Here is a 15252-nt window from a genome sequence, read left to right as displayed (position 1 = left end):
TCATGCAAAAACTTCAATTTAGTGATGTCTGTAAGAGTATTTAAGCTATATAAATCGACCGACAGCGTATAAGCATCGTAAGAAGTTCACCTGCTATACAATTACAATCGTATCAGATGCCAGAAACAGCACAGGAGAAAAAGAGATCACCAGATTAAATTGAATGAAAGAATTATAGTGAAGCTTTCATGCCTTTAAATTGCATAACTCTCACAGTTCTGACCTGTCCCTCTGAATATGAAGTATGTTCCCTTCTTTTTTTATGGTGAAGTAGAACTCATCTCAATCATTCCTCTAAAAAGAAAAAAGGTTCTTGATCTATTTTGTTCTGAACAAAGATATGTTTACACCTAAACTGATTCATACAGTGCCACTCTAAAGCAGATTCTTGATCCTACTTACCCACTTTCTAAACCGTAATGTAAGAGACTAAGTTATGAAACTATGTAGTGGAAGGTGAGGCAGCCTCACTGTTTTCCTCAGCAGCAGGTACAGGACTGCTGGGCGGTAGACTTGGGGCAGGACTTGCCCTTGCCTTCAGTTGACTGTATCTCTTAAGCAGCCTATCTTTGTTATTTGTCCACCATTCTTCTGCCTGTTGCGAACTAAACTTTCGTTTGCTGCAAGAGATATTGGAGATTGGTAAGAGACAATTAAATGAGAACGGCATTAAAATGATCGAAGACTTCGGGGTACACTGCATTGTCATAAATAACAAATTAACTTAAGGAAATGAATGAAGTATGCAGGTGCAGAAAATGTGACTCCTAGAAGAAACACATAAGTGCAGCCCCACTATGCACCTTGAAAATCAACATAGCAGTGGGGAATGAGGACCATAAGTTTTGAACTCAGGACCTCCTACACAAAGAGCTCTGATACCATGTTAGAGAACCATTTGACCCAAAAGATTAAGGGTCTGTTGGCTGTCTAACACAAACACATAATTACTGAATTTTGAAAAAAGAAAAGAAAAGAAAAGTTTACCTGAATTTAACACGCCTAAAAACCCTAGCACCATTTTGTAGTTGAAGGAGAGTTACATAAACACCCGGTTCAAATTGTTCAATGACTTCCTTTTGTCCTGACCGCATTGTTGATGATTCGGGTGATCTCGAGTGGCTTTCTGAGCTGTTTTGAGGTTCAGCCTCCCCAGGGTCTTCTCCTTTGTTGTCTTCCGTTTTAGAAGACTCAAAATCCAAGGAAGTTTTATCGGCTGCATATTGTTGTTCAAGTTCTAAGCTTGATCTTCCGATACTTGTGTTTATAAAATCTTCAGCTTGAGTACGCAATTCCTTGAAAGTATCACTGTCAGAAACCTCAGGAGGCAACTTCTCTTCCCATTCTTTCATCTGAACGACAAAGAAAGAACACATAACATCAGCATATTTCAAGAACACATAACATCAGCATATTTCAAGAACACATAACATCAGCATATTTCACCTCAATGGGGGCAGGGGGTTGAAAAGAGCAGATGATTATCTTTTCAATGCCATTGTTATTCTGTCAAGGGAAATATTCATGCGACAAATATTTTCCTTTATTGAAAAGCTAATTTTCCCTATAATTACAATTGTATTTCAGAGACTGCACCAGGCATTAGTAGTAAACATTTGGTGAGTACATTATACCATATAGAAAACCTTATTTAATGTTTTTAATTATTGTTATGACTACATTACCCCGTCTTATTGCCACGAGCATCTTCTCTACAAAAAAAATGACAATTGGAATATCGAGAAAATTTAATAAACCTGTTCTGTGATGGATTTGACGAGTTCTTTGGCAGCTCTGCACTTAGAATATTGCTCATCAGCTAATGAACCAGCTTCTTTAGCATGTTTGTGTAGTTTCTGTATCTCTACATCTTGAGCATCACACTTGTGCTTCAGACTTTTAACCTGAAGTAAACGGAGGAAAGCTTATTGAGAGAAGGCTTGTCGGCTTTGACATTTCTATACCAACCAACAAAATGATGCAACAAAAAGGTGTAAAACTAGTACCTGATTTTGCAACTTCGATACTTCTTGAGTCAGAATGTCATTTGTCTTCTTAAGACTGTCAATAACACTCCTAGAAAATATAGGAGTTGCAGACCGTGGAGGGCTTGGTCTCCTTGAATATGGTGAAGTAGATCTTGAATTGGGCTGAGGAGGTGTTGTCATAACAGGCTTCAAAGCATTTTGAAGCGCACTCAATGAACTTGGAAAAGCCATATCTTTTAGTTGTAAAAGAGATGGAACTTGGGAAGCCCTGACTATAGAAGGAGATTCCGATCTGACCCCAGGCTTTGTCGACTTGACCTCAAGATATTTAATGGGTTCTATAGTGGGAGAAAGCAGAATCCTTGAAGATTTTATATCTCCCCTGTTTAGAAAATCCCTGCTATCCATTGAACGGGTGATTGTAGCTCTCCTACTAACATTAGAAGAATAACCAGCCTCAGCAGCTTTAAGTTTTGTATAACAAGCATCACATACACGATGTGGTTTTCCAGGAGTGGGGGCCAATGCTGCTCTCAGTGCTTTTTTGGAACTACAAGCATGACAATGGACCAGTCCACAATTATAACAATTATGCCTCTTTCTAGTAAAACCAAATGTCTGTCGACAACCTGAGCAAATTGATTGATCAGCTCCAGAGACCCACTTATGGATGCATATACTTGATGTGAAGTTTGAGCCACATGAAATGCTTTTCACATGCCTATCTTTCAGAGCTTCAACCAAAGTTGGAGTTTTCCGGTCTTCTGCATCCCCGTGTCCCAGCCTTCCGTTAGCACCTCTTCCCCAAGTGAATACTTCACTTCTTGATGTCAGGACAGCAACATGATATTCCCCACATGCAATTTCTTCAACAAACTCACCAACCAATTTATCCTGTACTAAGCATGGTACTCTCCCATCAGAACTTGGATTGCCTAGCTGACCATATGCAGTGCCACCCATGGTAAACACATGACCTGATGTGGTGAGGGCAATAGTCATAGTGTGTCCACATGCTAGCTGGTGGAAATTATAGTCAATAAGGGAAGAGACACAGGTGGGAAGAAGATAAGTATCTTTGCTTCCATGACCTAAACGATGTTTGTCACCATCACCCCAGGTGAACAACTTTCTAGATGAAGCATTTGGACCAGACTGGCCCATAACCTCTACAATAGCTGCAGTATGCCAAACTCCGCATGCTACTTTTATTGTCTTTAGTCCATTCAATAACTGTACCTCTCTTGGATATGGAACACTCTCGAGATCTCCATGACCCAAAACACCAAACGCTCCATCTCCAAATGTAAACATTTTTCCATTGGAAGTTGCCAAAGCTGAATGCCACGCGCCACATGCAACAGATAGAACCTGAAGTCCTTCTAAAGGACCAGTAACCCTTTTAGGGATCCAGTGGCTAACATCAGTTCCATGACCAAGAAGTCCAGCATTATGTGTACCATCACCCCAAGTAAATAAATCACCAGACGTAGATACAGCACATGTATGATACTCGCCACATGCAACAAAATCTACATTATTAGTTGCAAGAAACTCAACAAGGCGAGGACGACTAAAGTCTCTATCAATCCCATGACCAAGTCTTCCACCAGATTCCTCTCCCCATGTGAAAACCTCACCTTGCCTCGTTACAAGAGCAACATGTCGCACACCACAAGCAATCTGATGAACATCAAGAACAACATTCGACTCCAAGGGCCTTGGAATCAGCACATCCGTTTTTGTAGGGATTGGATTTGCAGACCCATCAGATACATTTCCATCAGACCAGATCTCTCCCCACACATAAACATCTCCTAGTGATTCTATGTCATCAGGTCCAGACCCTCCACTTGAACAGCTAGGAGTGCTTGAAACACTAATCCGAAAACCATCTCCTGCACTTGTTCTTAGTTGCATATTTGCGCGTTCTGAACCCACATCTGAGCCTGAATTCACTGATTCACGAGAATCAACTGATACCCTACCATGGGCAATGCTTGAAGTGAACTCTAAGGTCTCACCAGAAGGATGGCCATTAATAGAGTCACCAGTGTCTTGCAACTGAAATTAAAGCAAACAACTAGATTGGATCTTCAGAAAGAGTATGAATGCAGAATAAATCTGGGTAGACCAAGAAAATTGTGTAACGTTCACTTTGCAAATATGAGTGCTGGTGGTTTCTCATAGTGCAAGAAAACTTAATGGTTGAACATGAATTCAGTTTTAATGCAATAATGTTATCCATAGTTGAGAAGATGTAGTTGAACCATGGAGGCCACTATTACATTAATAAATAACTGAGTTCATGTTCAAAACATTGCCAAAACCAATCTGCAAATGATACAATTTAGTAAGTATAAGAATAAAGATAGCCAGTTACATAAGAAATATAAAATGGTTGTCATGCAACTTTGGAGCAGATTTTTTATACCATCTCTAAGTATTTCACCAGAAACATTCAGCCCTTTCAAAAGAAAAACTGGGATCAACTAACCTATTATACTCATTTCAAAATTAACCATCTAGACATCGATGTTACTTCAAAGGCTTGCATACTCCACTAGTTTTCTAGATTTAAATTAGTAATTAATGTCAGAATATAAGGGAAAATGAGCAAGTACTGGGAGACAAAAAGAGCGAGAACAAATATAAGCAGTCATATATACATTTGGTCAAAACAGAAACTTACATCAGAAATATCACTCTTAGTACGTCTACCACGTTGTTGTCCAGAATAAATTAGTGCCTTAAGGCCAGCAAACCATACCTCTACCTCAGCTTTATCCTTGCAGATCTACAACAATAATTGTCTGGGTTCAAACCTTTCATCTAACTGACCATAATAGAAAAAATTGAAACTAGTACTTTAGTACTTGATTTTACTGACCAGATCAAGTGATCGTTCACCGTTGTTATATAGAAGAGAAAATGACAAGTAATCCTTTTCTGGGCGCAAGAATCTTCGAAACACAGCCTATAAAGTAGATAAAGTATATATTCTGTCAACTAGGAAACAAAAGTAGTTCATAATTATACTGAAACACAGGATTAGAGAATTGGAACAACAAAATATTAATTAGCTCTTAGGAGTTGAGTATTTAACTCACTGTTCTCTGTCCAGGGGTAATTCGAGAGACGGAAGATAACTTCAGAGTTCGTTCTTCGCCATGTGAGTACCAGATTAGAGTAGTTTCATCCTGTTAATAATATGAAAATTGAAGTCATTCAAGCGGTTAAGATATGTGATAATTTTTCACGGAAATGCACTCATAGATAGATGATCAAGGCAGTTGCTCAATCCAAAATATGTGTGTAGAACTACCAAGATACATGAGCACATGTCTGGAATAACTAAATGGGCAGCAGATGCAGCATGATAAACTCATTGGTATGAAATAAATCCAATATCCCTACTGTAAAGAAAATTACTCACAGTAGAAATTCTGAATGGACGAAGCTTTGGCTTCCCTTTTCGGCTATACTTGATTAACTGGGAACCTTTTTTTAATGCAACGAGTGCCTTCATAAGAGGGAGCAATATTAGGGGATAAGTATTGGCAAAGTACACAGAGATCGAAATCCCCAATAGACTTAGCCATATAAAAGAGAGAGCGTTGAAGGATGCAGTCTGCGCAAAACGCAGACAAACTATTTCCCTTACTTTTACTAAATGTTTACCACGAAATTGGGTTTCCTATCTCAAGGATGCAGTTGTCAGTTCCTATCTCGAATCCAAAAACATATTGTTTGAGTAGTACAGGTAACTTCAAGGGAGAAGGCTGATCCATGCATGAGAAAAAGGGGCACTTTACATCAAAATACAAGTACATATAGATCCTATTTTCATCCTCCTTTATCTATTTTTTTTTTCTTTCTCCCCCTTTTTGTATGTGTACTACATTAATTTATTAATTCTGACATTAAAATTCAAGTATTTTATTTTAATTTTTTCCTGTATGTCATCCATATCATTAGTTGCAAACTGAGCGAAAGAGTAACATTTACATTTGGTTATGTTTGTCATATTGTCAATGTTTCTATTACCATTGGGTTTGTATCGTTTTCAATCTACAAATGCTTTGACTTATGAAACTATCATATCAAGGTCGGCCAACATGTGATCTGCATAGCACAATTATAACCTTATCCTCATAAAAATACAGTCAATTACCCTCTTTTCACAACGAAAAACTGCATAAAAATGTATGGGGTGACTTTGTTTTCTAGGCAAAACAAACAAGACCAGATGTTTTCTAGGCAAAACAAACAAGACCAGATGATCTAAGGAAAATAAAGAGAGCATTGATGGGAAACTGACTTGTTCAATATCACGCTCGTAATTCCCATAGCTAGCCGGATCTGCCATTCCATCTGAAACTTTCGTAAGGAATTAAACACCGAAGAAGAAGCAAGCTCAACCGACAACTGCATCGGCGACTTCCCTTCACCAGTCTTCATAGATGCATATGCTTTCTTCCACTTTGGCCTCTCATCAAAATTCCTATTATCCTTCTAAATGAGAACCATATACATTCCAAAAGAAAAATACTTCAATTGGGTTGTTGAAATTGATAGCTTCTTCAACCCTAAAGTGCCCTTCATAAAGAAATTTCCAAGGAAAAAGATGCAACCAAGTTATATATATTCACCATAAAATTTGGCAGAAAGTGTGAATATTGGATTTCTGAGCGTTTTAGCAAATTGGGTCTTGCAGATTGACCATGAAGACAATGCAGATCAATCAGAGAGAGAGAGAGAGAGAGAGAGTGGAAATGAGAGGGCAGTAAGCGATCACATGTTTAGGGACGTTTGCAGCTCAAAAGAAATGGGGGCGAGATATTGGCGCGCCTCTTTCTCTTCCTCCACGTCTAACAACGAATTAAACTGCTTTTCAAAAAAACAAATATATAAATTCGACCCAGTATGCCGCGTCATATGATTTGGGAACTCAAATTAGTAGATGTGGATGACATAATTCGTCACAACGTAAGTTAGACGCTTCAAGGTAAATAAGGCACTGCACTGGTGTGACTTATGGGTAAGTCGTATAGATAATTTTTAAGGACGTGTGTTTAAATGGACGACAATTGTTGAATAAAAGAAATAGGCAGTGCCTAAGCCGTCACAGCCGGACCAGGTGCACGCCTATCATCGGTCGGGATCCTTTGCCAATAACTTGGAGTCTACCTACTTCGTGGTTGCACAAGATACATGGTTAAACAAAATATTGGAGTTAAAGGTAGCAATTTTTAACATGATACAACACTTACATGAAATTAGCAGATCAATGTTGACAATATCCTAATTTTCTAACTTTACCTCATAATATATGTGAGCCAAATTGAACACGACATGACACCATTTGAGTATGTTAACCCAGGCTCTCCCATTGGTGAAAAGGGAAAGAAGAAAGACACGAAAAATACAGAGTTGAGTTACAAATCATGACCCCGCCCCGCCATACTGATCAACCTAGACAGTTTATCAAGCATGAAGACAACACTTAAGCAAATTAGAGGAAACGAAAGAAAAAGAAAACAAAGGAGGATACAGAAAATTTCTGAAATGGAAGTCGAGGCCTTGTTAATCTTATGCTTCTCCTCACCGCACAAAACCGGAATTCCCAAGGTCAAACAAGGGATATCATTGACCGTCGATTGTCATCTAAACCAGACATGTGAAGTGAAAACAATAATTACACTTCCTAGGCTACTTTTTTCAAAAAATGGTAGGGTCTTTGTATCTCTTGAAAATATCTTCAATGTCAGCCACCACTTCCGGTGGCAAAGGCCTCTCTGTCAACAGAAAAGCATCAATGTCTTCCTTCAGTTGGTTCACAGAAGTTGCACCAACGATTGAACTTGTCACAAATGGACGGTCCCGTGCAAACCCAAGCGCAAGCTGAACCGGTGTTAGCCCGTGCTTCTTGGCTGTCTCGATATACTTTATTGTTGCTTCCTGAAAACAGAAAAAGTAACATTAAGGCAGAAAATCAACAAGTTGTAATGGAAATTATCCTCATCAATCTATATCCAGAACATAAAGTAACTCGTCAAGCAAGGCAAACCAACTATTTCCAAAACATCCAGTGTACAAACTATATTTCATGCTGCTGTCCGGCCATGGTTTTTAATATATCCAATGACAAGTTGGAAGCAATCAACCTACTTGTGGGTGGTGCTAAGTTCAAAGGCCTTCTAATTAGGAGTCCTAGCCTTTAATTCCAAACAAGGGCACTTGTATCAATAATGGGATTAAATTAAATTTGAAATTTTCTTCTAATGAAAGTATAAACAGTCAGCATGTGCTTTATTCAAATCAACAGTAAACACTGATGATAAATCCCCATATCAGAGCAGTTCATATTTTTATTAGATAATAAAATAACTAAATATATCGTGCATGTTTGGTGTTTATTTGAATTTAGTCTACATGATCTATTATCTATATGACATGTTGAATATTAACATACCCTGGCAATAGATTTGTTATATCTTTCCATGTAGCCAGGGAAAAGGTTCAGCCTCCCATTTTTTGCAGCTTCGGAATTGATATCTATGTACTTTCCAGTAAGAGATCCACCACCCAGTGGAGAATAAGCCAGTAAGCCAATGTTGTAATTTTTCGGGTGGCAAACTTCAACAAGATCAACTGCAAATAATCAAGTAATAGAATTACAAACTCAATGAAGTTAAGAGCATTATACAAAAAACAGGGAGGGAAAAGGTAAACATGGCATCATGTAAACATCTCTATCCAATGCACACAACAAAGGTGTCGATCAGTAAAAGCAACAGGTTGGATACACAGCCCAACCATGACGATATCCCAATACATGAGAAGATATAGGTCAAGTGAGGTAGGTATAACTTAGCTTAGCACTCAAACAAGTAAAACACTGTAATCTCAACAAGTTCAGCAAAGATTGGTTAAAGACGGTCAGACAAACTGACAGAAAGGAAACAACTAATGAACCATATTGTATTATTTAAATGTGTCTCAAAGGACTAAGATTGCAAATTAGTAATCAAAGAAAATGGAGGCATTTACTTTACCATTTTAGGTATATTATACTTAGTTCAAACATATTTTGATGTATTAACTAGCCTATTCACATCATGGAGTTGATATAACTATCTAAAGAGAAATATCAACAGCAAGTTTTATGTCAAGGTAAAAGATTTTATCTGCTCATAGCATCAGAATATGACTTACTTTCAAAATGAGTTCTAACTAGCAGACTGTAACTGTTTTGGATACTGACAATCTTTGGTAGTCCTTCAACTTTAGCTGCATGTACAAATTCCATCACTCCATATGAAGTTTCATTGGAAACACCAATGTAGCGTACCTATACCAGTCAAAAGGAATGTAAGTGAAAGATGCTTAAAGACATCAAGCAGTTACACAGAGCATGCAACACTCCAATTTTTAGTAACATTCATGAATCATCTCAGAAGTTACGCTTTCAAGATTCACTCTTTTTCTAGTTATGAGTGTACCAACTCATAAATCCCCAGTATGTTCCATCCACATTGATGCAGACGCAACTAGGAATTCACAAAGACAAACTCAAGAGAACTATGATGCTATGTTTAAATTCACATTATAACAAGTCTTGGAAAAATTAATAGTTTTTACATAACTTCCACCTCTGATGCAGGTGCTTTACAGTTAAACCCGAAAGTCAAAACTTTCATTGGTTTGAATAGTTGTTACCTTTCCTTCATCAATGAGTTCTTGAAAAGCCTTCAGCTGCTCCACGAATGGCACACTTGGTCTCCATTTGGAAAAATCATAAGAATATGCACCAAATAGTGGCACATAGCGATCTGGCCTGGTTTAAACAAAATACTTTAGTTTCCCAAAATCACCACCTTAAACTTGTTAACATCCAGATTCTTTTTCTGAAAAGTAAAGAGCAAACATCTTCACTAGTCATTCCAACATATCATGAGACAAATTGGAACCCTTCAAATTCAAAAAGAAGTAACAGTGCTGGTTTAATGTTTAGTTTGCCTTTACCCCTGCTTTTAAGTGATTCAAAGAATGGAAATGTGAATCAATATGGAAGGGTTCCAGACCAAATGAATGGAGAAATATACATTTTCTGTTACTCACTTATTATTATCATTATTTCTTCCACTCCCAACCTACGTTAATTAATGATTTTCCAAAGTGAAATAAATATTTCAGCTTATTTTCTTCAATGGAAATGGAAGTTACTTGTAAATTTAATACATAAAAATTGACAAACTTGTCCAATGATGTGTTAAGTGTTCATATGAACGTCACATGACCAATTTCCATTTAGAGTCTTAAAAGTTTTTGAACAGAATGGTTGGTTTGATTGCTTGATTAGGAGAGGGCAAAACAAAAATGGAACAGCATGAAAACCAGTCCTTACCAAAGGACTCTGGTTTGCTTCATAGAAAAGATCTTCAGTTCATAGATACAAGCAAAATGTAGAGTTAAAAGACGCTTGAAATGTCTAATAAAAAACAGACTAAAAAGTTGGCCCAGTCCTAAGTTCATTTGATGAGTTGTGTGATACCACAAGTGGGTCAGGAAAAAAAGAACAATTTTGCAATTAGAGTGTGAGTCGATGTAAAGTTCCAGTTAATTATCAGAACGGGTACGCAGTGTGTGATACTACAAAAATCACAAACCAGGTGAGAATGTAGCATGTAAGTTTGTATAATGTGTGAAGTTTGATCAATAAACTTACCAATGAATTTGTATTAAATCAATGTAATCTGTGCCAAGGCGCTTAAGGCTTTTCTCTACACTTTCCTTAATGTTTGCAGCATCCACCCGCAAGACCGTGGCATTGTCACGCAGATAACTTGCCGTCTCCGAATACCCAGCTACTTTTGTTGCCAAAATAACCTATTTACACAGCATAGTAATGAGTTAAAATGATGGTCCTTGCCTTGTTATCACTGTGAACCAGGACCGCACATTCAGACATCATTCAACCAAATCAATGGTCCTAATTCAATGTGACAACATAACCATCAAGTACCTTATCACGGGGTTGAGACTTGAGCCAGCTGCTGATAAAACGATCAGTGCTTCCCTGAGTTTCCTTCTTCATTGGAATTGGGTACTGCAACAAACAAAAAAGATTTAAACATTAATCAAAACCCAAACGAAACAAATTTAAACTGAGGCCAACAAAATTCAAGCAATCTACAAGCACTTACAGCTTCTGAAGTGTCCAAAGCGTTAATCCCATTTTCGAATGCGTAGCTGAGAATCTCATGAGCTTCTTTCTCTGTGTTTTGCTGGCCGAATGTCATGGTTCCGAGAGTGATTTCGCTAATTACAAGGTCTGAGTCTCCGAGCTTCTTGTACTTTAACGACGTCTTCTGGTCGAGCTTGGCATTGATGGTTGCTTTTCACAGAGCTCCGCCTACAGAAGCTTCTTCTGGTTCCGGTTCTGGAAGATGACCACGGTGCTGCTGTTGCTGCGTGGTTGCAGAAAAAGGCGGTGGGGCAAGAGGCCATGGTGACCGATAAGGCTTTCTTGCTCCGCTGCTTAGGCCTTGTCGAATTCCAACCGTTTCAAAAGTCAATGGAGCCCTGTGAGACACACAGACACTAGTGTTAAGGAGAAAGGAAGTGCTTGGGTACGTGGACGGACATCCATAATTGGGTCAACCAGACTTCAATAATATCATTTTAGGCCCAATACATTAAAGTGTAAGGGAGTAGACTATTGTGAAACATTTATAGAGCCGTCTGGTAATGTTTTCTAAAATTATTTTCATAAAATGTTATTTTGAAAATGAAACGGGAAAACAAATTAGTATTTTTAAGATTTAAGAATGCGTTTAGTAGCTTAATTTGAAAATTATCATAAAATAAAACAAATATTTAATATAAAAAAGGCCAATTGTCATGCATGAAGCGTGTGCCGATAGAATTTATTAAACAACTGTAATTAGGATGAGAGATTCGAACATAACACTTCAGAAGCAAAGGTAAAATACTCTTAATACACACCTTAACCATATATTACATATATCACATTTATTGTAACTCTAGTTTTAGAAATTAGTACAATATGGGCAGACGAGCATCTATGGCTAAGTCTTCCCAGAAGTGTAAAAAGTTCTCCTCCCATGAAAATAAGCAACCGCTTTGTCTCGAGGAGGTAAGTTGTCCTTGATCACAGGGTGGCTAAGAATTTTGTTGATCCATGAAATGATTGCAGGAAATTTTGAAGGGTCCAAAACCTGCCCGGAGCCTACTTCCTCCCAAATAGGCAGCCAGTAAGAGATCCATCCCATTGCAATGTCCAAATACCCAATGCTTTCCCCTCCTAAAATCTTCTTTCCCATGAGGTCTCCTTCTATGTGTTCCAAGGCCTCAATGGTTGATTTCAAAGCCTTTTCTTGTTGCTCTCCTGTGGAGCATATTAAAGCTGTAAATGCAGCATCCAGAACCTAACAAGAAATTAAAAGTTAGTCAATATATGAAATCATATCACAAAAGATTTGATCATATCTCTTACTTGGTATAACATTGGTGGAAGCAAAGTTAGACTTGAGTGGCCGGTAGCTCTGTGCAACATTTGAGAAACTATAAGCTTGTACTCTTTTTTAATTTCTTTTTAGTACAAGCGATTGGAGGATGGATGTTACACAAATATTCATCGGCTGCGTAGGGATTTCGAACCTCTCTCCACATATTTTCCCACTCAAGTTTTCAACCCAGTAGTAATAGTAAGTAAATGTGGTAAGGAAAAATGCTATCCACAACGATCGTCCATATCCACATCCATCAACCATTCAAAGTCGTTTATATGCACATGAGTGATTAATGCAACAAAACATGCCTTAATTAAGATGATTTTGATGCATTTACTAGATAAAATTGAAACAAATTAATTCTAGCATATGGCTCACCTTCTCTTCCGTGAAGTTAGCCCAAAAGCGTGATATGGCTCTTGCATAAGGATCTTGAGGCAACAATGGGTTTTGCTTCCATGTCTCATCAATATATTCGAGAATAGTGAATGACTCAGAGACCACTTCGTTGCCATGAACCAAAACTGGAACTTTTTTGCGAACTGGATTGAGTTGCAGAAGAAGAGGGCTTTTGTTGAAGATATCTTCTTCTACATACTCATAGTCAATGCCCTTCAGCTTCAGAGCCCACTCCACTCTACGGGAAAATGGACTGAAAACATACCCTAAAAGCTTAACCTTATCTGTTGCCATGACAATTTTCCTAGTACTTAATTAGATCATCTTTCTTTGTTGGTGTTGCCTGCTCTTGTCGTATTTATAGTGTTTTTCTCTCACAATGCGTTGGGAAGCAGACGCCATATTTGACTGAAAAGGGCTAGGCACACCAGCCATTCTTTCATTATCTTAAGTTGATTACGTCACTGATTTCGTCACAAGTTTTAGTCGCAATGATGAAAGGATTCTATCCTCAAATATTTCCTATATGTTTTTTTGTTTTTTATGTTTTTGGTGATCGTTCCAAGGATGAAGCTTATTAGAGCATCTCCAGCGCAGGTCGGGCTAGGGGGGAAAGGCTGCCCGACGCAGCCCGAGTTCAGTTCAATTATTTTAACAACTTAACCTAACCATTTTATTCACTTTCTACACCAAATCTTCATAAAACTCATCTCCTTCCAATATTTTTCACTTTCCACATCAAAATCTTAACGAGTAAAAAAAAAACTGCTTTATTCAATTTAATGTTTTTTTATATATATTTTTGCATTTCCAATTTTTTTTTAATAGATTAGTCAAGGCAAAACCAAAATGTTATTCAAAATGTTATCCAAAAATTTTATTTGAAAATTTTATTCAAAATGTTATCTTAAATTTTAAATAAAAATTTTATAATAAATAGTGACACGTTATAATCTAAAAGATCAAAATTAATAGTTTAAAGTATAAACAAATAGGAAATAAAGTAAATGAATAGTAATTGCCATTTATCATATGGTATTTTATTTTGTAGAAATTTTGCATAGTTTGGTATATGCGGCATTTTATATAAAAGGTTTTGATGTTATTAGTAAATAAACCATTTATCATATGGTATTTTATTTTGTAAAATTTCCGATGTGTAACTTTACATTTTTGAAAAAATGTATGACTCTAAGTGTCCGTTTGACATTGCTTATTTGATGTGATAAGTGATTTTAAAAAAAAATTGAAAAGCCCAATTTGTTTGGTAAACTGTGAGAAAATCACTTATTGTTAAAAATTGTTGTGAGAAAAACTATAAGGAAAATAATGAGGTGCTTTCGATTATGCAGAATCAATTTCAAGAGGCGTTGGTTTAATGATTATGTGGCAATCATTTTCGATTATGCAGAATCGCCAAGAGCGCTAGATTTAATGATTATGTGGCAATCATTTTCTGATTATGCGTAAAATCAATATCAACAACACTTTTAACAAAACATTTACCAAAAGCCAAACTGCTTTCTCTCACAACAAATCTGACGGCGATTATTTTTACAGCATAGCAATGCCAAACTTAAATACATGATTAGTCTATAATTAGGGTGATAAGAGAAAACACACCAGCTATACACCATGATTTCAGTGCTTGAGATAAGTAAGATCAAATTTGGTGTGAGAGGTCGAGATCACACCAGAAGAACTCTTTTTAAGTGGACCATTTTATGCATACGAAAAAGTAGAACTTGGTTTCTAAAATCTGTTTGGGATATGGGCTGCAGTGATGTTGTGCTGGAAACTGACTCAGCCGTTGCAGTGCATCTTCTCAATAAAGCTGTGGATGCCCTCCACCTTCTTGCTACATTGTCATGGGGCTGCCAGGACTACATCAAAAAATGTTGGGGCTGCTCTATTTATCATGTCTATCGTGAATGCAATATGGTGGTTGACAGACTTGCCAACTTGGGCTCTTGCCTTGATTTGGGTCTCTGTACCTTTCATGTGCTTCCCGACAGTATTTGGTCCTCAGTTGTTCATGACCTGCGTGGTCTCTGTAGGCCTCGGACTGCAGTTTAGTGTTGTCTTTTGGGCATGGCCCCATCTTTTCACAAAAAACAAAAAAACAAAAAATGTAGAACTTAAAGCAATCAGGTCTCGAGATCACACTAAGGATTTGTGTGAAGGGTTGTGTTACACTGACCTGGAAAGAAAATCAGAAGAAAAATGGCCACTCTCTTTCTACTTTGAAACGTTTGAAGTCATTTTTTTACAAGTTATAAAAGCAAGTGCCTTGCCGTACATACATGGTTGCCCAAAGCCCTGGATTT

General features: G+C 37.5%; 3 protein-coding genes across 4 annotated transcripts; all 3 read right to left on the bottom strand.

Annotated features, from left to right (window-relative positions):
- Positions 1-154: 154 nt before the first annotated feature.
- Positions 155-6601, bottom strand: LOC103324088 (PH, RCC1 and FYVE domains-containing protein 1). Of its 2 annotated transcripts, XM_016791374.2 has the most exons (9): positions 6310-6508; positions 5425-5511; positions 5099-5188; positions 4879-4965; positions 4681-4785; positions 2007-4052; positions 1758-1904; positions 988-1352; positions 155-620 (listed from the first exon to the last, which is right to left on the bottom strand). In XM_016791374.2, the coding sequence occupies exons 1-9, from the start codon at positions 6355-6357 to the stop codon at positions 443-445; spliced, it is 3153 nt and encodes a 1050-aa protein (XP_016646860.2). In that variant the 5' UTR covers positions 6358-6508; the 3' UTR covers positions 155-442. The 2 variants fall into 2 exon arrangements, with proteins under 2 accessions (XP_016646860.2, XP_088901515.1); XM_089045389.1 differs by lacking the exon at positions 5425-5511 and having other exon boundaries at positions 6310-6601.
- A 695-nt stretch (positions 6602-7296) lies between these two features.
- On the bottom strand, positions 7297-11597 carry LOC103324089 (uncharacterized). Its single transcript, XM_008226127.3, is given in 8 exon segments — positions 7297-7949; positions 8464-8642; positions 9207-9342; positions 9711-9828; positions 10720-10880; positions 11017-11100; positions 11198-11390; positions 11392-11597. Coding segments are annotated over 8 exon segments (1221 nt in total). The 5' UTR covers positions 11502-11597; the 3' UTR covers positions 7297-7709.
- Positions 11598-11895: 298 nt separating this feature from the next.
- On the bottom strand, positions 11896-13283 carry LOC103324090 (putative glutathione S-transferase). The gene is made up of 2 exons (XM_008226129.3): positions 12905-13283; positions 11896-12442 (listed from the first exon to the last, which is right to left on the bottom strand). The coding sequence occupies exons 1-2, from the start codon at positions 13217-13219 to the stop codon at positions 12083-12085; spliced, it is 675 nt and encodes a 224-aa protein (XP_008224351.2). The 5' UTR covers positions 13220-13283; the 3' UTR covers positions 11896-12082.
- Positions 13284-15252: the final 1969 nt, after the last annotated feature.

This window comes from Prunus mume, linkage group LG2, assembly GCF_029339155.1.
Source record: "Prunus mume cultivar Tortuosa linkage group LG2, ASM2933915v1, whole genome shotgun sequence".
Classification (NCBI taxonomy): domain Eukaryota; kingdom Viridiplantae; phylum Streptophyta; class Magnoliopsida; order Rosales; family Rosaceae; genus Prunus; species Prunus mume.
This window is presented reverse-complemented; position numbering and strand designations above follow the sequence as displayed.

Bases quoted from the DNA above. Each gene is read 5' to 3' on its own strand.
- LOC103324088 (XM_016791374.2), bottom strand. From the start codon at position 6,357: ATGGCAGATCCGGCTAGCTATGGGAATTACGAGCGTGATATTGAACAA. The intron at 5,512-6,309 runs GTCAGTTTCCCA...CCTCTTATGAAG, and splicing joins ACGAGCGTGATATTGAACAA to GCACTCGTTGCATTAAAAAA. The intron at 4,053-4,680 runs GTAAGTTTCTGT...CTTTAATTTCAG, and splicing joins CTAAGAGTGATATTTCTGAT to TTGCAAGACACTGGTGACTC.
- LOC103324090 (XM_008226129.3), bottom strand. From the start codon at position 13,219: ATGGCAACAGATAAGGTTAAGCTTTTAGGGTATGTTTTCAGTCCATTT. The intron at 12,443-12,904 runs GTGAGCCATATG...ATTTCTTGTTAG, and splicing joins CTAACTTCACGGAAGAGAAG to GTTCTGGATGCTGCATTTAC.